The sequence below is a fragment of the Oreochromis aureus genome, linkage group 2 (genome assembly GCF_013358895.1).
Source record: "Oreochromis aureus strain Israel breed Guangdong linkage group 2, ZZ_aureus, whole genome shotgun sequence".
NCBI lineage: Eukaryota > Metazoa > Chordata > Actinopteri > Cichliformes > Cichlidae > Oreochromis > Oreochromis aureus.
Window position 1 is genome coordinate 24,116,544 of NC_052943.1, and position 26,589 is coordinate 24,143,132.

Here is a 26,589-nt window from a genome sequence, read left to right on the forward strand (position 1 = left end):
CAAGTGGAAATTTGGTTCATGTGCAGCTACACCAAGCTGAAAGAGGCTGTAGAACAAAAACTACCAATGCCAACTGCTGTCCAAGTTACTGGCATTGGAGCCTATCCACAGGATGAGATGCAAAACTAATTTATTGCTCATTTATTTGTCACAAAGCACTTGGCAAATATATTTTTACAGCAGAAACTTTTGAAGCGACTTATTTAATAACTCACTTTATGAAAGTGTGTTTGTGTGCTTCTTTTCACTGCGCACATGCCTCCTTCATCTTCCACAAATAGAATCCAAATTTGTGGGAAGCACTTAATTTGTATATCACAACTCAACAATCAACATGCCCTATCATCTAGAAATGATAGGCTAACTGTGTTTGTATGTTTTCCAAACCTTTGGGAATATGATATCAGTATATTACTTTATAACAGCAGGCACATTCAGTGACAGCTTGAGGGCTTCCTCTCTTATCAAAGCGTGAAAATTGTATCACAATGAGAACTTTATGACATTGTAACGAGAACCGTATTGCTCATGCTTGTTGACTTTACTGTTTAATTTTCTATAAAATAGATAGGATAAAATAATTTATGTGCTGCAAATACCGTGCTTTGTTTGTGATGTGGGTTGACAATAATAAGGTTGGCAAGTAGAGTGCACTCGGAGCACTGTGGCTATTTCTCTAGAGAGAACGTGACAGAATTTAAATACATCCACAACAAAAATTAGGTGCAAAGTGTAGTTATGGCTACGTGTGGGGAAACTGACAGACAGTAGGCATAATTTAAAAGCGTGTCCATCAGCATGAATGGATCAAGCATTAGAAAAAAAGGAAAAAAAAAAAGAAAAATAAAGAACCTGAGCTTATATCTGACAAACGGTGCAAAATGTCCAGAAAAATTACATCAACTGGAATGAGAATGAAAGTTTGTGTGTGTGTGGGTGTGCTTTCTCCTGTTATCTGTCACCAGGCAGCCATTAGATTGTCTCCTGTGATTGGTCAGTCTTCACCCTTTGCAGGTCATTGGTCCTGTCTGTCATTGTCACCTTTGCAGCACTGCTTCAGCCTTGATTAGCTGATGGTAATCTGGGTCGTTGTTTACCTGGGCCAGACTGCAGAGACAATCCTCTTGGCTGTCAGGCAGCAGACATGCTGACCAGACTCCACTACAGACTGCATGTCCCTTGGTACTTTCAATTAACTACTTAGGCTAAAGGTTAGAATAGTAGGCTCATGGCCTGAAGACCTTAATTCTGACTCACTGTGTATATGTGAGTATATACAGAGCTGAGGTTCTTTCTCCTCTCAAAATCACTTCTGTTACAGTTTTAATTCATGTAACATTGTGCTATAGTAATTTGCTTTTACAATACAAAATGTCCACAAAAACTGGCTCAAACATGGGGCTTTTAAGAAAGTAGAAATTTTGACTACATCTAAAGGCAGATTTTATATGTGGTCAGATATAAAAGTCACACAGTATCAGAGCTAAAAGCTTATGATTATAACCTTCTCCCGGCTGCATCACACTGCCTTTCTGACCTTTTTGCTCTTTTATCTTATGAGTCTCTTTGTATTAAGTGTCATGAAAATGAATGATACAAATGGGAATAATGGTGCACACCTTTTCAACGTTCCTTCTTCAAGCATTTGTGACAATCCAATAAGGTTTATCCTCATATAGAGGCTGAGGCGGCTGTGTGTAGAATGAAAACAGAGAGCTTGAGAGAAGATTTTAAATTCTTTTAAAGACTAACACAGCTACCAGCCAATTTCACCATCTTTTGTGTTCATTTGATTTAAATCTGGTCTGCTACCTCTGCACACAGAACGAAAGAGGGGAAGGAAACAAAGAGAGTCACCTGGTTGGATTGTGATTGAAATCTGGACAACGCTGGTCTAAGTATTAGTCAACATTTTAAAAGCCTGGCCAATTATCTGAGCTGTTACACAGAAATTCCATTTCAATCAGTACTTATCATTACTGATTTAAATAATAATGCAATCCTTTGGCTCTGCTGCTGTTGGCACTCACTTAACAGTTACTGCTCGTAGCCTGCGTCAGTCTCCCACTCAGATTGGGTAATGCTAATGTCAAACTAGGGAAAACACTGGTTGGAGGCAAAAGTATTGAAAAAAGTATTGAAACCATGTGCAATGAACTACACAGGTTGCGCAACCTGTGTAGTCATCTTCCAATCAAAAGTTGTCATCCAGAGATTGAGAGTGTTGCACTATCAACCTGTGGGTGACCAGTTGGTCACCACAACAACTCTACCTATCCAGCCATCCAACATAACGAGGTTCCCATTCTATTTTTTCTCTGGTGTGACTGAATGTTTTCATCCATATTTCTGTGATAACAGAGGAGATGCATCATTAGGACACTTTTGCTTTTACTTATATAGAGTGGTTGATATAGTGCAGTAATATAATATAATATAGTGCAGTTAATTTCAACCTTACAGTCTTATGATTGTTTTCTCTTACATCTGAATTCCAGAATAATGTACTTTAAAAACATGGGCAGTACTAGCATTTAAAGAGTGAGTTTATACGGTGATATTGTGTCATTTTAATGCATAAGCAGCAATTTAAAAAATAAATCTTTCTGTGGTGAGTTATTTAATAGTTATTTAATAGATAGCTTTGCAACACTTTAGCATTGTTTTGAGATTTAATTGAGCAAATGCTCTCATCCACTGTGCTGGACATGGTCCTGGTGAGGTGGAAGTGCTCTGGTCTGGTCTCATAAAAGAAATCTATATTTGCTAAACCAGCTCAAACTCCATCTTTTCTTGTAAAACCAAACAGCCCTTTTTGAAAACACTTTTGATAACATATAAATTTTCTCTTTCAGTCTGGTTTACTGGGCTCTAGCACTACTATGTGAACAGTCACAAGGAGAAAAATTTGCCATTTTCAGCCATGGAAAGAAACTTGAGCAAACTTCACATTTTAATGTATCAGAGGCTTTTTAAATGCTATTTGCCAGTTTTACATGAGAAGAGAGTAAGACTAACTGGTTGATTTCACAAATGTATGCGACTCTTTAAACCATGGTGCAGTAAAAGAAATATGCTGTCTAACCAAAAATTGTTTTAAATCACAGATTTCTTTTTATCACATGAAATAAATGATCATGCTTGTTCGTGGGCTTCCTAATAACTTATAAGCGGGTCTTCCTTAACTCAATGGCAACTGAAACATCTCAGACAGCAGGGTTTTTACCTGGGGAAGTTCAGAGAAGAAGCAAAGTGACGTTAGGGCATAGGTATAGCTCGCTGGGGTGAGTGTGCAACCCATGTGCAGAAGGGCCACTGTTGAGTTTCTGTTTCCTGCGTGCCATTCCTGCTACTCTCTCTGCCATCCATTCTGCCCTGTTGAAGAAATGAAGGCTAAAATAAGTAGACATTTTTGTTTGTCAAATAGCCATAAATGACAGGAATAAATGTTTGTTTTAATCTATATATCTTTACCACAATCTAAACCATATCCAGTGGACAAAAATGCAAAAATCTTGATCCAGGTATCTTCTGGATACTTGAGAAGCCCCAAAAAGGTGTTCTTTGACCCCAAAGGCTAAACCATCAGAGTAGCTGATGGGTTCACAGACATTTTTACTATTAACATGTTTTAGTCATGGGTTCATCTGGCCCCTGTGTGAGGTGAGTACAATTATAAGAACTGTAGGAGTCCAGCTGTATATGTAGCCAATAGCCTCAGCTGTTCACATAGAACTGTCCTCCACACACTCGCTTTATGTATCTAGACAGAAAAATCCATCCCCATCGTGTTTCATGCACTAACATCAAGATCTAACGTAAGGCTGTGAAGTATTCTGCGTTTAATTGAAATGTGAGATGACTTTCTCATGGCAGGTTAAGTCATCATTCTCAACTAATACCTTTTTTATTAGTTACATATAAGAAAAGACGCACACTCTCAACCTCTCAATCACTTTAATTCTCCATATGTCACGGGTGGGAACATTGTTGCATTGAAGTAAAAGATTAGCAGTTTTAAATTAAATGCCTCTCCACCTCATATGAGTGTGTCTGTGTGCTTTCTCTCCTGTCATCCTTGTAGTTGTGTAAAGTTAAGCCAGATTGTCTCTCCATAGTTACAGGTTCTATGGTAACAGTGTGTTTATCCGGTGTTTTTAACATGAAGCTCATGGGAAGTCAGCTCTGATGCTAACAGTCAGCCCCCAGGACACACTCACAAACACATACACCTGTTCTACTTTACTGGGAGCTTTTCAGTTAAATGTCAGCAAAGTTTTTAATGCCAAACAGAATGTGTTGGAAGAATAACCCAAACCAAGTATTACATCTGCCTCCTTTCTATAGATTGGTAATTTGTTATCATGCATGTGTATAGCACCCTTATGACCACTTCAAGGTGATGTCATGTGAAATCGTTTTCTCATTAAGTCAATATATTGTATTAGTTGTAAGCAGATCAACCAAAAAGTGACACCTCGTGGAGTGTTTTGAGACTGTGAAGGGAAAAAGCAAGTCAGGATTTCTGTTGTATGCCAAATTTAACACCTTTTGACCTCTCAGGGCCATCATACAGATGTCACAACCACTAGTTGCAAGAGGAAAAGGAGCTATAACACTTGTTTCAGATAGATGATAAACTGAATAGGTGTACCCAGGCTCAGAGATGAAAATTTTGAATAATGAATTTTGCAAACCTGGCAGGTAAATGCTCGCAAACTGTGAAATTCTTTGCAATCTAATGAGTTTACTTCAGGCCACAGTGTGGGATGGTTATAGGGAACATGGTGTGGGTTTTATTCTCTTAGGTTTGTTTTCTTTTTTCTTTTTAAATGTGTCATTGAGCACTCTGCTACACAGGATTCGTACAAGATTCTTTGAGCGGTTTGAGTGCTCAGATTGAGTAGAAAAGTGCATTTACCATTGCCCACTAGTTCTGTTTTGAAGCCTCTTTTTAAATGAATAATGAGAGAGCCTCAACATTAATTTCTGTGGTCACCTTGACATAAAAACTGCATGTAGAGAAACGACAACAACAATTCATGCTGTTTCTCACCCAGAATAAAAGGTTTAAAAAGGGTTTTTTCCTCACAAATATCCAGTGTTGGTACGATTTATTTTTCTGCTCATCCATTATAAACCCAGACCTATAAGCAAAGAAAGTCTTTAAAAAAATTAATAAAAACAATAACTAATAAAGGAAAACGACAGCAGAAACTTTAGTAAACCTGTAATCTCGACATACGTTAACGCAGTAATAGGATTGGCTAGTATCTTCCAGATTCACTGTGAAATAACCCTTTTCTTTGGTGTTCTCACTTAGATTTCCAGTTTAGGCTTATTGAATGCCACACCTTGATTTTATAACGTCTCTGGTGATATTTTAAGAGGATCATCCTAAAATATGACACTGTCAGAAGTTCGAGGTTTTCTTTGGTGGCAGGATGGTTACACTGGCCAACTTTGAACCTCTCTCTCTCTCTCTCTTAGTCTATCTTGTCTGCCTTCACTTTGAACTAGATAGTAAACACAAAAAGGAGAAAGCCATTTTCTAAAAGTGCTGAAAAACATTTTTGTTGCATAGCAACAGGTTGAAGGATGACGAAATGCTCTTTGTATGCTTTTAGCACCTTGTGTTACTCAAGCCATCTACAGAAACACTTGGAGATGCCGCTGAATTTTGTAAATAAAGTCTGCAACATGGAAAGAGCTGTGATCAAGCTATTTATTACTGTGCAGGAGAGCCAACACCCACATGAAACATTACAGTTCACAGGCATGCCAGCTCTGCCCTTGGAATGTCTCCGCTCCTCTTCTATACCTCCTCCGCACACACAACTCCTGTGTATCTTTCAGTTGCAACAGGTTTCTGTTCCACGGGCTATGGCTGGGCAGAGAGCAACCCTCACTATCTTTTCCCAGGAAGCTTCTGGCACCGGTCATCTTGGGAGTTTCATCCTTCCACACCCTAACAGTTAGCAGATAACATAGTGAAACATCGTTAGGCCTAGCTAAGCAGTTCTTTACCAGGTCATACTGACACACACTTGCTTCATCTTAAGCAGGGAAAGGTTATACAAAAATCATACAGTAAGATTCTAAACACATAAATCTAAATGTGAGGATAAACTAGAATTTTTCCATAAAATCCCACCCTTTGATTATTTTCTAAAATCATAAACAAAATCACCAAAAGAACAATTTCCAATTCTACACCATTCAGCATCAACAGCATTGCATACTGAGAAAGGTTCTCTATGTGCATCATTCCACAGTGTTAGAGGTGAAATTTTACACTTAGTGGTCATCCTTACTCTCACCATCCTCTCTTCTTCATCTGAGTCCGCTAAAGGAGAGCTTTGACAATTTAGTTAAATGAATTTGTTCGTTCATAAGAAGCTGTTTATAAGATAAGTAAGTCATTCGGTGTGAAACATGTTTATCAAACCTCATCATAAAACCCATCATGCAATGTTTCCCATTTAGTGATTGTTTCTGTAAAAGAATCATTATCATCAGTATTGGAGATGAAGATGCACACGCATCACCAAACATCACACACACTCCATTGTGCAGTTCTATTTTGCCATGTCCAGATGTTTGCCATCAAGGACAATGAATACCATTCAACCTGTTGATAAATACAAAGAACATCTAACTGATATCAGTGATCAAAGTCAGTCTAAGCTAACACCACGAGTAGCCATGTGTTTCCACACAGCCCAGTAGTATTATCCTACTGCTAGTTCATGACATGTCGTTTGGACTTTCTGACCCAGAGTCTACTCTACCCATTATCATGTGTACGTGTAAGCATGCTGCAAAAAAAAAAAAAAAAACCCTCTGCACTCTACGTCATCCTGCAATATATCAATCCAGTCAGCAACGCTGAATGAAGCTCTTAACTCTCAAAATACAGAGCGCCAACTCGATTATGAGCACATTTGCATTGTGTATATAACAAAGCAGCTTTATCCAATAATTTAAATAAAAATCAAACAAGCATTTTCTATCTATTCAGTGCTTTGGATCTTTGTTGTAAGGTAATCAGTTTGTTTAAAACATCCTAAAGGGATTTGCAATCATCTTTACTGTCCCCATATCAGTGATGCCATTGGGGAAAACAAAACAATCAGTCACATTTAGCTCTGAAAGAACAAGTCCATTCTCTTCATGCTCAAAGCATGTTTCAGGCCTAGTAAAATCCCTTAATAAAGTATAATGACCCCCAAAATCGTATTTAGAGATGTCAGGACTAATTAGACATGTCAAAGGAGCTTACGGTTTAAAAAACAGTTGTTGATATATTTACCGTGTTAGTTAGGATCTAATGCACAGCTTTCTTACATGTCAGGAACTGGCATCACCCTACCAAGCAGTATTTCTGCCATGCAGAGTGTGCACAAGGAATTGTTAGCCAAATGGCTGAGAAATTTGCATACTTACTAGTTACTTTTAATCAGATCAGGACTAGAGAAAACTTTGAAACTCAGCAATACACAGTTTTGCTGTGTTTGTGATGTTTGGAGAACCATGCAAACTTTCACAATTTGTGAAACAATTAGAAAAGTCACACCAATGACCACCTTAACTAAAAAACACACTGAAATTCTCAGGCAAAACTGTCTGACTGTTTTTACACAGTCTCACTCTGCACATCACTAAGTTGGAGCTTGGCACACCCTTGTTGGAGGAGGGCGCTTTTTCACCCCTCACTCTCTCGTTCCAACGCAGCTATAGGATGAAAGGGCAGAGCATGTCGTACACCCTTGTTGTCTTCCTCAGCGTCTAACGTAGGGATCTTTCTTAACCTTTGTGGTTATTGCTGTGGCTGTGGAATCTTCTCGTGATGACCAGCAGGACCCCAAATGGCACAACTCTCAATCTTAACCACTGCCTGGGCTGTCAGCTATGCCAGCAATGGTCCCTGCTTCCTGCTGAGTCTCTGAAGATTTCTAATCAGATCTCAGTCTGGAAGTTCCACCCTTGGGATGATTTCTTCCAGCAATACTCTGGCTACTGCACCTGTATCTCCTTTACTACAAGGGAAAACATCTAACCATTTTGAAAACATATCAACCATCATCAATCAGCATTTTACTTTCTGTTCAGTGAACTTCACTTATCAAAGCTTATCTGTACCACCTGTAGAGTTTTAATATCTGTACATGAATTTTTAGTCACACAAATCATAGAATAATCATTGAGAATCGTAAAATCGTAGAAAAATCACCCAAAGTTTTAGAGTAAACCTGGAATCCCTCCTGCCCACAACTATGTCCGTCAATACAGGACAGGGGAATGGTGAAATTATCTCTTTATCTCTGTTGGCTGGAATTTCAGGGAGGGTGAGAGCATAACACAGAGTGGCTCTGTAGTGTACAAGGAATTCCACCTTCTCACCACACACAGACATTGTATACATAGGGAGAGATTTAAATGTACTTATTTTATTAAATGTACATATGTGCCCTCTGGATGGCATGAAATGCAACTTGAGGGAAGGCGTTCCAAGTGTTCAATGGCTTCTTGCAACAGTCTGTGTGTGTGTGTGTGTGTGTGTGTGTGTGTGTGTGTGTCACTTTTTTTGTATCAGCATGAGCACTTGTTAGCAAAGCATTCTTCATTGCGTCAGCATGTGTATATACGTCCGTGTTTGTGTGTGGCTCTTGTATCACTCCTCACTGTATCAGCGTGTGTGTGTGTGTGTGTGTGTGTAGGTTTGTGTTTGTGTGTGCATTACTTCGTACTGAGTCAGTGTGTGTGTGTGTGTGTGTGTGTGTGTGTGTGTGTGTGTGTGTGTGTGTGTGTGTGTGTGTGTGTACGGGTTCGTACTATCCTGGTGGGGGCCAAAATCTGACATTTACTATACTGGTGGGGACTTTCTGCACAGTGGGGACCAAAATCCAGGTCCCCTCGGGGTTGAAAGCAATTTTCACACTCAAAATGTGGTTTTAGTGTCAGGGTTACAATTAGGTTATGGTTAGGTTTAGGGTAAGGGTTAGGGTTAGGCATTCATTTTTGATGGTTAGGGTAAGGGGCTAGGGAAAGCATTATGTCAATGGGATGTCCCCACGAGGATAGCAAACCAGACGTGTGTGTGTGTGTGTGTGTGTGTGTGTGTGTGTGTGTGTGTGTGTGTGTTTTTGCGTCCCCTGGGGTCCCACCCTCCTCCTCTCAGTCTGCTTGCAGCCACCGCTTCTGCTGGTCACTGCACTGTCCAACCTGGTTCTGGCCCCGATTGGGGGGCAGTCCTTTCTGAGAGAGAGAGAGAGAGAGAGAGAGGGAGAGAGAGAGGGAGAGGGAGATAGAGAGATAGGTATATATCTATATCTAGGTATATATCTATATCTAGGTATATATCTATATCTAGGTATATATCTATATCTAGGTATATATCTATACCTAGGTATATATATCTATACCTAGGTATATATATCTATACCTAGGTATATATATATCTATATCTATATCTATATATATATATCTATATATATATCTGGCAAACACACAAATCTAACTGTGAGGATAAACTAGAATTTTTCCGTAACAGAGAAAAGCCTCATATCTGATTATAGTGTCAGGTTCGGACACCTCCAGAAAGTGTGAGAGGGTGGTAGCATGTCTCAGTAGAGAAAACATATTTGAAAGACACATGACGTTATTGAAGAGGTAAACCATGGAGGCTTATATTTATTCACCTGACTGATTTTTTTTTAAATTATTTTTTATATTTTTTTGTTCACTTGTAGGCTGAAGAATCAAGCTATAAACAAGTGTATCTAAGTCGATATTAGAGTTATTCTTCTGTCCACCTGATGAGATCATATGTCCTGTTCTGTTCTCTCCCATTTTGTATAAACTATCTGACTTTAAAGTTTCTAGTTTCTAGCTGATAATTTTTAGTACAGTCCAAAGGTTTCATATTTACATGGGTTTGTATACATTTTACCTAGTGAAATGTACATTTATCATGAAGTGAGTAGATGTACTCAAGTGGTTTTTCTGTGGTTTAAAGTTCACGCCCCAACACCACAAACACAGAATTTCAAAACGGATGAGTTTGGAACCTAAAATATTGATTCACAGGAAGTACCAGATGCCTGCACCCACTCATGATGCCACTGGCGTCATGAGTGGGTGCAACTAGACCCACGAAAACAAACAAAAAAATGGAGAAGACGTGTGATGCCAGGTCTTATGTAGAAACTCAACTCTTGCTGTCAAATTGGATATCCTATGAATTCTAGCAGAAGCTCTAAAGGCAACACTCAAAATTATATATAGACCTTCCTGTAGCAATAACTTGGTGTTGCTGTAAAAATGTGGCTTGCTTCTAAGGATGGGAATCAGAATTAATGATACAATACTACCATAACATATTATGTAAAATAACAATGGTATGACGATTAAGAAATATTTTGTATATTGTATTGTCGATAATTCTGTATCTGAAGCAGGAAAATCTGTTCAGATATGTTGTTGGGTCCAGCATCTCAAAGTATTAGAACATTTCCTAAGATCAATCAAAAAAGGATTCACAATACAGAAATGTCAACTATAAAAAAGTAGATACGTCCAACTTATTAAAAGGTATGTTCATTATATACACTCCTTTACAATGAATGAGTACAACATGGAATGGAGGTGATCAGCTTTACTGACACCCAGACTACTTTCATAGCAGTGTTCAGCTTGTTTTGGGGTCTGGAATTTTCTTCTTTTTCTTGTCCACATCCCACAGATTCTCTGGGGTCCAGTTCAGGCAAGTTGGCCAGCCTAGTACAGTATTAACATGGTGAGCAAACCATTTGGTAGTTGTCTTGGAACGCCCTGCTTTAAAATGAAATAAGCATCTTTATAAACCCTGAACTGCTCTAAGACCTGCTGCTAAACACTTTGGGACTTTGGGGCAGAATTATCACAGACTGATGAAACTTCACATTTGATTCTGTGCTTTTCCACTCTTTCTTTTAATTTTAGGACCTTGATTTCCAAATGGAGTGAGTTCAGGAGTGGCTTGATATGAATGTAACAGTAGTACCGCTTTCCTGAAGATGTGTATGTGTGTGTGGTGGCTCTTGATGTGCTGACACAGGTTTCAGTCCGCTCCTTGTGAAGCTCTGGCAAGTTCTTGAATCAACTTATAATCAACTCCTGTCAAGGCTGCAGTCATCAGCCTTTTCCTTCCTGTCAAATTTCCATTAATTTCAGTTGGCTTTGTGGTACTTCAACATAACAGTTGTACAGATTAGAGCCCTTAGACTCTTTCTTGGTTCCAAATAAACCCCAAATGAAACTTAGAATTAGCCATACAATGAAAGGTTTCAGGTGGCAAAACCAAACCATAAAATCCCCTTAAAGATGAGAGGAAACTGCAGTCAGGTGATAACTTATCCATTCATGTGACCTTTTGCACATGCTCATTGTCACTTGATCCAAAAGGTATTGATTATAGCAGCTTTACATACTTCTATTTGTATGTAGATAGATATCAGAAGTTATTATGCAGGAGGGGAAAAAATGAGGTCCATGCAGTTTCCATTTTGCATAAGTGTTATAACTCCTGTTGAATGTATTCCTTACCACAAATCTCTTCCCTGTTTATGTATGTGGCCTCAGATAACTTTGTGAGGATGAATCCAAGTAGTTGCCAACAGCGTCCCTCTGTTCAGGAAAAATCCCCAACTGGCTGTCTGCTTTTGTTGCTCCTTTCGCCTCACAAGCAGAGCAGGGCTAAATGGAGTTTTGTGGTGTGGAAGTGTATCTCATGGCCAGGCTTACTTATTTATTTATTTTTTATAATAAGCCTGTTAGCAACGGATGTTGTCACACACGACTGTCGGGGCTTAGCAGGGCGAAATATTAGAGTTTTGTTGATTCGGCTAGTGGCTTTTGGAGCAAGTTGATTGGAATTTTCTTTTTTCCTTTTTTGTGTGTAGTTCATAAAAATACTGCCATCTTTTGCACCAACAGTAAATACTCTGTACTCTGTTGTATATGCAGTGACAAGCGCAGTAACACTTTACAATCTAGATAAACTATAATTCTTCCCATCTTACCACCTCGTGCATTTTTACCATCTCTCCATGATATGTTCATCCGGCTACATCACCGCTCCTTTTAGTATTCTCTCTGCTTGCCTCTGACTCTCTTGCTCTGCTGTTTTTCTTTGTCCATCTGTCTTGGTTTGTTTCAGATCCTTTTGTTACACTTAGATGTCTTTCTCTTCTTCTTTCACACTTTCAGCTTTTGCATTTTAGCAGTTCAGCTTATGCTCTTTTGCAGAACCACTTAAAATAAGTCAGTACGTAAAATCAGCTTAAATTCTGAAACCCAGCTGCATTAACAGCATTGAACAGGCAGTGAACATGTGTGTGTGCCAGGGTTTTTGTCTTATTTGTTGAGATTTGCTCCATTTAAAGTCCAGTTTCTGCATTTGATTTCAATTTCTAGACAGATAAATCTGTGAAAAACCTTTTTCATTATTTCTTAGTATATATAATTGGGGAAATAAACTACAAAAATGTCATCATTTATCATACAGTTACCATTAGACACCAAAGTCCCTAATGATATAATTTAGAATTGCTTTTTTGTCTGTTACATGTAGACACAACATTGGTTTATCTCTTAAGTGCCTTAAAATGTTAGATCTCTTTTTATGCTTGAATGATTCATAGATCAGTGTTAAGTGGCTTAGCAAAAAAAACGACTCTTCTGAAAATGGTCAGGTCCAAGGACTGAACTGAGACTGAGTGAAAAAGTAGTCAATCTCCAAACCAAAACTTTGAAAAACTTTTAGAAAGGCTGAAGAATCATCATTCGAGATCACTTAAAAATGTATTTAAAAAAAAAAAAGTATCATTTCTTTGAAGCAGCGTATAAAGAAATGAGTGATAACTAAAGATTTGTGCATAGTACAAGACGTCAGATTGAGATTTACAACACTGACAAGGTTATATCATTAATAAACAACAGAATTGCCATAGTTGATGAATGAGTGATGATTTAGCACTGAATTAGTGAAACTTTACACCGAGTGTGGATTCAGAATTTTCTTTTCATTTTTATAGCGGGAAAGTCCTGTATAGCCTCTACCCCCAACCGGCAGCTTCATGGTCAATTGGACCTCTGTTTTGTGTCTTTTATTTGAGGAAAAAGGCTCCAGTTCCCCACAGGAAAAAGGTTATGGGTTTTTCAAAGACTGTGTTAAATGATAGTCCTGAATAGCTGATGCTGTTTGAGCCTCAGCGCAGCGTTTACAAAGGTCAGTCATTTCAACAGCTCTGCTTCAATAACAGGCACAGGATGTCCTATTGGTTACACAGACAGTCTCGTAACAGAAAGGCTGGTTGTTCCCATAACACTGTAAAAACTACTGTCGGTGGAAAAAACACCGACATATATCCATTAATATGTATACTCCTATATGAAACAGTAATTGTTTGTTAAATAAATGTTTGTTTGTTTTTTAATGTTTGTCATCACATGACACAACCAACATAGAAAAGTTTCACAGGAAGCCTGAATTAATAAATGCAGATTTTATTTGATAGGAGGCTGGAAGGAAGATAAAGCGACCTTCAAAGAATATGATTTTTATTCTAAACACAAAGATTTTATAAATTCATATTTGGGAATCTCGATCAAATAGCAGCATTTGTGACTGTAAGGAAATGAAGGGTATTTTCCATGTTGTTATCCAATTAGCTGCTATCATTGCTAACAGACTACATAATTCGAAGTGTAAATCTATTGCCAAAAGGTGCCAGCAGCAGCAATATTATAGTACAGCAGCAATATTTAGACACTAAATCATTACCAGATGTTGTGTTGTGTGCTAGGGTTGTAAATTTTGTGGTGTCATCATACCATTGATACTGCAAGATAACATTTTCTTTAATCATGTATCAATTTATACCATGTTATCATGGATGGTATGATATTTTACTGTCCTGGTATCAACAGTTGACCCTCTGAGGTCCAAGCCATCATAAATGGTAAGTGTAACATTAATTTATGCTAACTGCATATTCTGAAGAAAAGTAAAAAGTAAACTTTTCTTTTTCCTTGTGTTTCAGTTACAATTATTATTTTTTTTTAATTCCAGGTTTGTCAAGAATTGAGATAATAATATAATAATGAACAGTAATCTGATTACCTAGACCACAGGTGTCGAACTCTAGGCCTCGAGGGCCGCTGTCCTGCTTGTTTTCCAAATAACCTGCCCTTGTAGCTTCTTATTGGCAAAGCACACCTGATCCAGGTAATCAGCAGCAGGTAGGGCAGGGATATCTCAAAAACAAGCAGGATGCTGGCCCTCGAGGACTGGAGTTTGACACCCCTGACCTTGACGTTAGAAGAAGGGTTGGGGTCATCACTGATGATGGACCTCATAGCATAAATCCGCCACAAAAACACCCAGTTTTAACTTGCACAGATAACAAATTGGAAGAAGGATAACGACATTAGTTAAGATTTAGACAACAGACTTTTTGTGGCGTATACAGGCACCCTACTTTAATCACTGTGGCAAAGAAGGACAGCTACAACGTGTGTGTGTGTGTGTGTGTGTGTGTGTGTGTGTGTGTGTGTGTGTGTGTGTGTGTGTGTGTGTGTGTGTGTGTGTGTGTGTTGTAAGCTCAGCTGTTTTTAAATTAAACCCAAGTCATTTATAACTGCTTTTTGTGTTTTTTATTACATAACTGGAATGCACCATGTGGTGAAAATACGAGTGTGCCTTAATACCATTCACCAACCTTTCACCAACGCTGGAGCCTTAAATCTGAAACTGCCCTAAATCCCTACAAACAATCGATGCACAGCAGAACTTGGGGTTTATTATATTCAGTCACTAAATGTGTAGGTTTGAACACTCCTGTCAGATCATTTAATCCATGGGTCTAATCGCCTTTTTGTTTTTTTTCTTGTTTTTTTCTCAGGAACTCTGGAGAGGTTCCTAAGAGGATTACCAGTCACACATCTAATTTGCTTTTCTTGTGTATTACTCTAATTAACCAATGAAATGCAAGCTCTTGTAGTAAAGAGCAATGAATGATGCATTGTTTACAGTTGGAAGTATTGTGCTTGGCATCTGTCACAACACTCTTTTCATTATGTATTAACCAGCCTATTTTTATTGATTAAATCAGTACATTTTGGTGGTAAAATGTATGCAACTGTAAAAAACGCAAATTCTCAAAACAAACATTTAATTTTGTGGCAAAACTATTGACACTGTAGGCCAATAACAGATGGATGGTGTATTTTAAGATGTTTTATTGTCTGTTTTGACCCTTTAAAATGCATATATTGAATTTTTATTTTAAGTTAGTTCAAAGAGCAGCATGTTGATAAATGATAAAGCACAAAAAAGCAAATTATAAAACATGTCAAATTGAAGTAAAGCGGATCTGAGCTGGTAACACTGAACCCTTTTTTTATGCATTTCATGCTGGCTTAAAGACCAGAAGAACTAAGGTTAGATGTGCTGCGATCAGATTTGTTTTGACTCCCTGTTGTCAAGCTCACAGAGAGCTGTTCAATAAACATATCCATGCTTCACAAGGTAAGAATACTCTTTAAAACAATTTTATAATATGATGCCAGAAAGCCAGAGGATATACTTTGGCTGAATAATTAACTTTTCCACCCTAGTGAGATTAAAATTCCGGTCCAAGCAAGCACAGTAGGTTGAAAAACCCCACTGTTCATTGCCGTCCAGAAATCTTCTTCCTCTCCCATTTCAAGACTGAGCAGAGGAACCAAGATAGAGACCTGCTGGAGTCCTCTGGGCGGGTGACTCACTTCTAGTCAAAGTGATGAAAAATTTATCTTGCCAGGTTCTGCTTATCGTGAGCTCCCTGCAAAGCCTCATTACATCTTTTGGAAAAACTCTACTTTGATTTTTGTTTTCAGTTCAGAAGATACTGACGGAGCTTCAACTGCTGGCATTTACTTTCACATGAATAACCTTTTTTTTAATAGCATTCATTACTGTAACACATTTTTGTAGGGTAAGCAGTTCAAAATCCATGAACAATTCATTTAAATTGCTGAAGCTATAGTTTATATGACAAGGAGGTTAGTGGGGTTAAAGGCCAAAGAATCCTGGCTAATATATGTATGTGTTTAATAAATGACAAGTACGAGCAGGAGGGTTGAGAGGAGAGGGAACGTGAGTTGAAACTAGAATGAAGTGAGGTTTTCGTTCACAGAGGAGGATTAGATGCCTCTCACTGCCGAAGATGGATTCAGTCCAGCGCTCTCTCCCTGTTGCTTTTCTTTCTTTCACCTCTTATTTCTCTCCTTTGTGATCCTACCGTCTTTGATCTTTCTCCTTCCTTTGTGTTCTATTTCTCTAGTCTCCAGACATTCTTTTACTCCTTATGGTTGAAAATCGCTCGCATTTTCAGTCATCAATTCATTTATTGGCAATAGTAATAACAGAATCTGCTTTTCATTCATTTATTTTGCTCGTCACACTCATACACCAATCAGCCACAACATCTGTCTAATCTTGTGGAGGTCTCCCTCACGCTTCCTAAACAGCTCTGACCCAAAGGGGTAAAAACACTGGAGCTTAAAGTGTGTCCTGTGATGTCAGGCACTTGGATTTATACAGCACGCCCTTTGAGTCTTGTGAGTAGCGGGGTGGGACTTGAGCATGTGAATGTCAGATTGGAAAGGATTTTGAAGCAGAGATCATTGCCTCTTTTGTTGTGTTTCTTGAGCATTTCCTTTGGTGAGTAGGGATTGGTTTAGAACAATGTTTAGGTGGATGGTGCATGGTGCACCTGAATGCCATCAGAATATTGCATTGTAATGAGATGATCAGTATTATTCATTGTATTTTTCAGTATTCAGTGTTAAAGATGATCATAGTACACTAAACAACTGTGATAACTATTTGAAATCTGCTCTACAGTTGCAGAAAATATTTTCCTGATGAGTATACACTCATTTTATAGTTTCTTGCCTTGTCAAATGCAGCATGATGATAATTTTGTGAACTAAATATATATTTTTTTTGTCGCTTTTTAATAGGAAACTAAAAACTTTTATGGCTGTAGTAGCAGTCCTAATTTAATCAGAAGACTGTCTCCAGCTGTTAAGTTGAATAACTGCTTAACTGTTTACAAATGCTAAGATATAAAATGTAAGTCAAAATGAAATATTGCTGTTATAATTTACACTTTTTTTTCTTAATTTCAACTTTTTGACTGAAGTCAACACAAGTGAAGTTTCGCTTCTTGTGCTGTTACATTTTACCATACTGTACTGGCCTCACAAAACTTGTTTTGGAGATCTTTTATTAACTGAAATGATAGTGTTACATATTTCATCCTCTCTGAATAAAAGGGAACACGCCTTATAAAAAGGTCAGTAGCTTCTTTCAAATGTGCATAACCACTAGGAAAGATAATAGCTGGGCTTGGCTCACTGTACTTGTTTTCCTCCAGAAGGCTGGATTATTTTACACCTCGGCTCAAAACGCACAATAGTGACTGGCAACAGCCATTCAGGGGTGTAGGAACTACCCTGGAAGCTGGAAACACTGACATGATCACCTATAATGGAGAATTTATGTTTCTTAAATGTGGTGGAAAAAAATTCAGACAAAGTATATCACAAAGCTCAGCTCATCAATTACAGTAGTTACAGTAAATGCTGCAAGGCATCAAATACAAAAGCCAGCAGACGCCTGTAGGTATACCAGACAGATGAATGTGGAAAAAGAAGCCCATGGAAGCCTCTTAGTCAAATTCATGTTCATCATAATTAATTGTAAATTGAACAATTGGACAGAACCTGTTCCTGAACAGCCATAATATATGGTTTAAAGATTATTCTAAAGCAGCTTCCCATTAATACCAATCTGGCTGTGAACAAGACACAAGCATATGTCGTCTAACAATCTGTTGTTAGAATAAAAAATAATTATTCTCAACAATTCCATAAGATTTTTTTTTATATTCACTGCATTGCAGAAGAAAACTCAAGCTGTGACTTTGACATCATTATTTTTGGAAACCCTTTGCCTCCAAGAACCCTTGCTGTCTCTGTCATCATTGCATGATGAGTCACAGCCAGCTCCAGGTGTAGATAACAAAGATAACACCAAGATGCACTGTTTGACAGCAGATATAATTGTTTAGGATGTACCCATGAAATTCATTTTCTAACACTGAATACAACTGTACTGTATTTAATTGGCTTCATCCACAGTGGAAAGGGTCACTCGAGGAAAATTTGATCTCTTGGTAAGGTCCGCACAGGTCTACCATTGTTTAATTTTGCGACTTCAAGATTCTTAAGAGCAAAACTCAAAAACAACATCTAAAGACATGAATCTTTAGATGCGTGTCACAAGCTGCTATTCTTCAGATGACAGCAAAGACAAATCTTGCGTGGAAAGGGCCTGAGGCAAATGCAAAGCAATTTGTTTTGTTTTCCCCCTGCATATGCTTTTTACTACTCTTACTCTTCCAAGAAGGGTGCAATGTTAATGATTAGTCAACATTTACACAGTGAGCTATGTGATCTGTCTACCTTGAAACTAATGCTGATGCATCACTGTTGCTGGGAAAACACCTAATTATCTTAGCTACTCAGCTGTATCAGGAAACTCCCCATCTCCATTCTTGTAACAAACTGTGCCTTTTCATTTCCTTTCCTGGCTACTTTTGGAAGATAATAAGTATCCTTCCTCAGAATTTTAAGAATCTGTAGGTGGACAGTGTGTTCTTTTTTTACATCTCTTTGATGATTTCATGTTTAATTTCTGTCTGACTGTAAGTTGTTAGGCTTCACCGAATGCCTAGCAGAGCAGTTACCAACTAAATAAACAGTACCACACACAGAAACACACACAAAAACACAAACAAATGTGTACATACTTACACTGCTATCACAACTTCAAAGAGGTATAACAGAGCAAAGTGAGGTCAGAAATTCTGGTCCTGAATATATTTCCATGTTGTATCTGTTATGAATTTGTAAATTTCTTGTTACAGTCTCTGTTTTCCTTAGTTGAAGTGTAAAAAACCCCCAAAACATTACACATAATACACACTATACTAACTAATTAGGGGCGATCGTGGCTCAAGAGTTGGCAGTTCGCCTTGTAATCGGAAGGTTGCCGGTTCGAGCCCCGGCTTGGACAGTCTCGGTCGTTGTGTCCTTGGGCAAGACACTTCACCCGTTGCCTACTGGTGGTGGTCAGAGGGCCCGGTGGCGGCAGTGTCCGGCAGCCTCTATCAGTGCGCCCCAGGGTGGCTGTGGCTACAGTGTAGCTTGCCATCACCAGTGTGTGAATAGGTGGATGACTGAATGTGTAAAGCGCTATGGGGTCCTTAGGGACTAAGTAAAGCGCTATACAAATACAGGCCATTTAATTACGTTGTTAAGAAACCTTACCAAAATCTAAATGGCTCATATTGCTCTATATACATATGGATAGCTTTAATTAAAGCTTTTACCAAAAATCATCAGAATTAGACTGTAAATAAAAGAGGTAACTTAAACAGAAGGTTTAGCAAGTTTTCCATGGGCACTGTCTACTGACTCAACTATGCTGCACAACTCACAGATATATTTCCCTTATAAATGTGGCACTATGTATAAAGAAATAATATAGATTTCTTGCCAAGAAGCATTTCTTTCCATAGAACTATAGTTATGTAGGTACTACAATGGTTTTGTGACAAACCATTGTAATTCCCCATTGAGTAGAGAAAAAACAAACAAGCAAAAAGATCATCTCACGAGTATTTGTGTAAAGAGATATTTTGTTAGTCAGATTATTTGGGGAAAGGTAAAAGAAAAACTCATCTTTACTTCTGCTGTACCTTAAAAGCAGAGGTACAGATGAGTCCATTTCAGTTAACTTTATATCATCCACATGTCTAATTATTGTATATTGTGAATGTTATTGCTATTTCCACTGCTCCATGTGTGAAAGCAATAGCTAACATAGTTCATTTTTAAAGACGCAGTATTACAGAAAGTGAGCTGGGTGTTGCACACTCATATTTTTAGCTAAGAATTAGTTGGAAAAAAAAAACATTTAATTTGATTGATTCCAAATGTCTCTTGATTTAACATCAATAATGTGACATGTTTTTGGTTTTGGTGCTGATTAACAAAATCGTGATACTGGTACACCAGGTAGAGTTTTTTAAGTATTTAGGATACAAATAGCTACAATAGAGTCCAAACATGCAGACAGACCACAACTAAATAAAATACAAGTTCCTCACACTGTCAGCACAAGAGTTGGGGATGAGGCTGCAGTGTCACAGTGTGGCTCTGGATTTCCTGACATTCTTGTCAAAAATGTCAACTTCCTTCTTCAGCCTGGCATAAATTATTTCTCAAAATGTGCAGAGTTTACAGTTTGCTCCAGTTCCGACCTAAGTAAAGTGTCAATACTAAGACTGTTATAAACAAGCTGTCAATCAATATGCTGAAGAGTAATATAGAGCATGAACTATAAAGAAGTGTGTGTACCACTCTGAAAAAACAATTAAGACTAGTATGGAGTATGGAGCACTTGTTGTATTTATTTGGGACTAATTTGGGACATGTTACGTTTTTGTGTAGTATCCTGTAGGTAATATCAAATGTCTACATCGTAACAACAGAGGCAGATCTATTTAAAAACTGTGCCACGGATGCTAGAAATTCATAGAATTTAATGAGAGTGCGATATAATCTCCTGGATAAAAGAATCCTCAATGCATGTCATTTTTTTATTACAGAAAAACACCAAAGTTCTCTTCATGTGTTTGCTTTCTTTATGCTGCTGCAGATCTTATTGTCAAACTGGCAAAGGACAAGTTTGGAGCCATTCAGACGGAATATCAAAAGGTAACTGAGTGTGTGCTTGTTTGTGTGTGGTGAAATGATTGCTTTTCTGTGCCTTTCATCCTCCTTGCTGCATGTTTTTACTGATTGGAAACGGCAACTCATGAAATACATTACGTTAGAAATGTAGCTCTGAGAAACGCAGTAGTCTGTGACTTCTCTAAAACAAGGTGTCAATAGCTTTCATTAGCCAAGGCAATGCCATCTTTTCACCGGGAAAAAAAAATGGTTATTGCTTCTGGCACAACCTATGAATTTAGAGAGATAAATCATTTAAGCTCATCGGAGCAAACAGGTATGACAACCAAAGGCTTTTTTAGGCTCTTTGACTGTGCCCGAGAGCTAAATAAAGAGTGCAATTTGCGGTCTTATTTGTGTGCTATGTATGGAAATGCATGACTTTAATTTCTCTTTTTGTTGTTCTCTTTCATCACATGTGTTCGCTTTGTGGCTTTGCTCTTTTTTTGATGCTGCATTGCCTTTGTCTTCTGCATGCCCTCTTCATCTGATCTGGCCTCCTTCAGCCAGAGAACATAGTGCTGACCCTTCAGGTAAAGTCTGCACACTGGACTTAAAGTCTAACCGATCCCCCCCTTCCCATAATTCTCCACTGTGAAAATCATCAAGGCTGCACAATCTTGTATATATTCCACACTGGTTAGCTACATTTTGTTTATTTTGTCATATAATTGGAATATACAGGATTAGTCTTGCAGCCTTGTAACTTTCTCCCAGCCATCCCATCAACCTCACAACCACCTTGAAACCTTCCCTTTAGCTTGACCTTAACCGTAGCTCCTCTTTCTTTTTGAAGCACGTCCTCATGCAGAGTTTTTTCAGCTTCTTGGAAGTGACAGTGATAACTGGATAAAGAAACAGAAAAAATGCTTTAAAACACTAAGTGTCACAGAGTTCTACTTTGAATTTCCTCTAGTTTGAGCTTTGTGTTACAGGGTCGTGTTACAGTGAGGACCTGCTGTGAGGCTAATATGTAGCACAAAACAGGACACTTAATGCCATATCAATCCAAGCATCGTCACTCAAATTTGACTTTTTTGAACTGCAAAGTAGTCTCCTCCTTTAGTTTTTATTATTATAATGATTAACGAAGATATTATGCTTATGTTCATTATATCAGTGCATAAACAGTGTTCAGTGTTCATGGTGAATAGCTCTGTATTTACTAGTCAGACAGTTTGCATCTCAGCTGTATTTACTTTGACATCCACTTAAAACAACAGCATGTAAAAGCCACACGTAACACAACAGACACATACATTATGTTCGGGCTCCTGATGCTGGCAGAACTCGTGCTACTGTTACACATCCTCAAACGCTACCTGGACCTGGACTTGTAGTATGCATTAAGTGCAGCATTTCCCCTGGTTTAAAAAGGGAGAATCTTTTCTATATTAGCATAAATAGGCCAGACTACCTCACAGGTCAACAAACTGTAACAGTGATTTTTACTGTGATTCTACAGCAGAGCTTTTAAATGGTTAAATTTGTGCTTGTAGCCTGCCTCTAAAAGGTGGTGATTTCAAACTTTTATTGGAAAATCAAAGCAGAATAAGATAAGATAAGATAAGATAAGATAATTCTTTATTGTCATTGCACAGTCATACATAGTACAGTAGTACAATGAAATTGGAAAAACTGTCCTACGTCGGCACTACATATAACACAACACGACACGATATGACACATCACAACGCAACACAAACAACACAACACAGTATATTAACTTAGAAATAAAAAAGAAGAATAAGTGTTATGTGTATTGCACACTGTTATTATTGCACATTAATTATTATTGCACCTTGTTATAAATATAAATATTATTATTGTTATTGTTTTAAACATTGTTACCTCCCCTAAAAAGTCCAGGAGGTAGCCAATCAGGTCAGCTATTTGCATTGATTAGGCTATTGCCCTATTGTAAAAGCTGTCCTTGAGTCTGTTTGTTCGGGACCTCAGCAGCCTGAACCTCCTGCCAGACGGCAGCAGCTTAAACACCCGATGTCCTGGGTGTGTACAGTCTCGTGGGATGCTGCGTGCCCTCTTGAGACAGCGAGTGCTGTACAGGTCCTTCAGGGAGGGAAGAGGATGTCCAATGATTTTTGGGCCATATTGATGACCCTCTGGAGTGCATTTCTGTGTGCTGTGGTGCAGCTGGAGAACCATACACCGATGCAATATGTCAGCACACTTTCAATGGAGCAGCGGTAGAAGACGGTCAGCAGCTCCTTCTTCAGGTCCATTTTTCTGAGGATTCTCAGAAAGTGGAGACGCTGTTGGGCCTTCTTTAAGACCGCAGAGGTGTTAGAGCTCCATTGGAGGTCTGTGTCTATGTGCACACCCAGAAACTTGAAACTGGAGACCCTTTCCACGCACTCCCGTTGATGCTGACAGGCTGCAGCTCAGACTTCCTCCTTCTGAAGTCGACTACCAGTTCTTTTGTCTTGGTGGTATTGAGGTCCAGGTTGTTATCTACACACCAATCTGACAGCCTCTGAACTTCAGCTCTGTACGCCGTCTCATCTCCCCCTGAGATGAGCCCCACCACGGTGGTATCATCTGCAAACTTGATGACTGCGTTGTCTGGGTGGGTACTAACACAGTCATGTGTGTACAGAGTGTACAGTAGGGGACTCAGTACACAGCCTTGTGGAGAGCCGGTGTTGAGGCTGAGGGCTGAGGAAAGATGAGGCCCCACTCTAACTCTCTGTACACGGTCTGACAGGAAGTCTCTGATCCAGCGGCAGGTGGTAGAAGGAAGTCCGATTTCCAGCAGTTTAACTATTAGTCTGTCCGGGAGTATCGTATTGAAAGCAGATAGACTCTGTCCCACCATGATATCATCCAGTGTCATGCCTGCTACCTTCAACATTTTGTCAAATAAATCCATTGGAGAAATTGCTTATCACATCAGGCCCAATGCATTGCAGTTTTTGTTTTGTTTTTTAATATTTATTTTTTTTAAGAACAACTTTTCATAGCACTCTGAATGTAACAGATAAATGCAAAGCAAATCAATCATCAGGCTTTAAAAGACTATTTAATGCAAAATCACAGCTGGCAGTGTGTACGGTAATCTTAGTTTTAACCAAAGTCTGCTTACGGTGGATTTAAATAGTCCAACCGTGTGTTTGAGAGCGTGTGTATTTACACGTTTCAGTTCCCCTCTATTAAACAAAGCTTTCTTATAATAGGCTGCTCTTCTTAAACTTTGTGTTGATTTGAATAGGTGAGTGGGGCTTCATATGGCCTGACATGGACATATTAGATCTATCCACTCTCATAATAAACATACAGAATCCCAAAAAATCAGAGCAGAGAAGAAGGCTGAGCTTTTATCAGGCATTAAGTTAACTGTTAATGAATTAAGGTAACAGCTTCTTGCTTGAGGACGCTTCAGCATGCCTCATGGCTACTGCTGGCATTAAATCTGTTTAATGTTAAAGAAATTCCCATCTTCACTCTTCAGACATGCTGCCAACCCATCATCCGGTTTGTTCTTATTGGAAGGTCACCTTCTTCTTTTGGGCACTTGCCAAGACAAAGCTATAGTCCCAAAATAGTAAGAGCTGGAGGCCCTTTAAGAGTGGCGGTGGAAAAAAAAACAGCACATTTTTGACCTTTTTTTTTTTTTTTTGCTGAAGATTCACCCAATAACAAGCAGAGCCCAGAAGGAGAATGACAATGCAAGCACTACAGTTTGCACAGTGTCCTCAACAACTGTGCTGACATTGGTGCCTTTAGATGATACACATACACATATGTGCACACACACAGCCTTTCCTTTAGTTTTTGCCTCACAGCATTTTCAGAATCTCTGATTTCTCTTTTTCTCTTTGGACTCTGCAGTCCATATTTTTAAGGTCAGAAAGAAGGTGATTAAGAGACTTTTTTGATTTCTTAGAAATTAATGTAGTCACGCAGCTGGAGCCTTCACTCCTACAAACATTAGCGACAGGACTGTGGGTTATTATCTCTACTCGAGTTCTCCATGTTTGCATAAAGATTTAAAAATGAACCAGAAGACTATTCCTTTCAGTCTTATTCAGAATCTACCTTTTAACCAAAAGCCAAAGAAGGAGTCCCTGAAGGAGGCAGGTCACTGACTTGTGAGGGCGATTAAGATTAGTACAAATCAGCTGGGAGAGCAGTTCCTCTATTCAAAGCAGTGATAGCAGTGCTGCTTTGATCCTTTCATAACGAGAAGCTATTGAACATCATTGTGACAAGTTACATATGGTGTGGGAATTACCAATCCCCTATTTAATTTTGACAATTTCCAGAGCCTATGCTCCGTGCAGTTTAGGTAGGGGCAGATTAAGTAGGAGCACTGTGGCACATGACAAGAAGAGCAAGTGAGAAGCTGCCAACAGCAGCATTTTAACTCTCTCAGTATATCAGAAGGAATTTGCTAAAGCTTGTCATCTTGAATATTGAAAGTTAAGGATTATTTAGGCCATCATTGACAAATGATGTGCAGATTTCATAGGTGATGTTGAGAGATTCTAATTCCAGTAAATACAGTAATAGAAAGCACCGTCTCCAGGCTTGCCCTTGTGCTGTGGAGGTGCACATCTACAGCGAATGCAAAATCTCCTCCACTGTGTCACAACAGTGATCCTTTAACATGCATTTCATTTAAAGTTGCAGGAACTGAACTTGGGAAAATATTGAGTGGTGAAGGAGAATGTGCCTTCTCACAGTTTTGACAGTCTGACCCTAGGGGATGAGTTCACCACATATAGACCCATAAATATATTAAAAATACATTTAAAAAGTATCTGCATGCTCCTGCTTGCACTCTTGATATGATGCTACTGATGAAACATGTCTTTGTTGTGCTTGGAGGCCACAGGCTTTGCCACAGAGCTCAAGTTTGACCTCTGTGGAATAAAATTTCAAATGTGCACCTGCAAGTGGTCAGAACAGAACTTCCTGGGAGCAATTCAAATGTAGCAGGAGAACCACAAACAGAGCAATGCAGAGACAAATTTAAGGTGTTTTAGGTGTAGAACTTAAAACTTCTTGTTGTTTTGTCTTATGCTAAGAAGTTAATGAAGTTAACATAAGAGGAGTATTCTGATAAAGATGGACACATTTGTTAGAATCTTCATGAAGTTTGGATGTAAGGTTGTTTTATGAGACTGAAGAAGTCACTTGGATGAGTGACAAATCGTTTCTCCCACTGAAAACGCAACTTTCAGATGAACAGAATCAACTTTTTGGGATTTACTTACCTGAATGATTGAGCATGCATCAAGACATTACATTTGTCAGTTTTAGCTAGGCGGAGAAAATGGTTACATTTTCTGATTACTGGCTACAAATTTTCACAATAAAATTTTTGTTTCAGTCACTAAAGTTTATTTCTTTTTGTTTATTTGTTTTAGAACTTCACCTCACCATTACTTACTAAAATCCTCTCCTGAATCCTAAAAGTTAGAGAAATCATCCACTGCCAACAAATTATTTCACCTGCTTCGTGGTTTGACTCCCTCAACTTAAATCAATTATAACGGTCTTAGGCATATACCTTATTTTAATTGAATGCAGAGCTCCACTGAAACAGGTATAATGATCTCACTCTGGGGCGTGATTTTTCTTGAAAGAAGAAAAATTAGTAAGTCGTTCCTAAGAAGCCCTTTAGTGTGTTAACTGTGTTGCAATCCATTCCTATTGAAGCAGGTTTTTCATCAGAAA

At 38.5% G+C, this 26,589-nt stretch overlaps 1 protein-coding gene across 9 annotated transcripts in view; it reads left to right on the plus strand.

Moving 5' to 3' along the window:
- Positions 1–26,589, plus strand: part of prom1a (prominin 1a) — a 165,197-nt gene that overhangs the window by 15,272 nt on the left and 123,336 nt on the right. For all 9 annotated transcript variants that reach the window (XR_005615184.1, XR_005615187.1, XR_005615189.1 and 6 more), the window contains exon 2: positions 20,816–20,874. Coding sequence is in view for 3 of the 9 variants with exons in the window: in XM_039621164.1 (XP_039477098.1) it covers positions 20,816–20,874 (59 nt within the window). In the remaining 6 variants the exon portion in view is untranslated. The remainder of the gene's footprint in view (positions 1–20,815; positions 20,875–26,589) is intronic.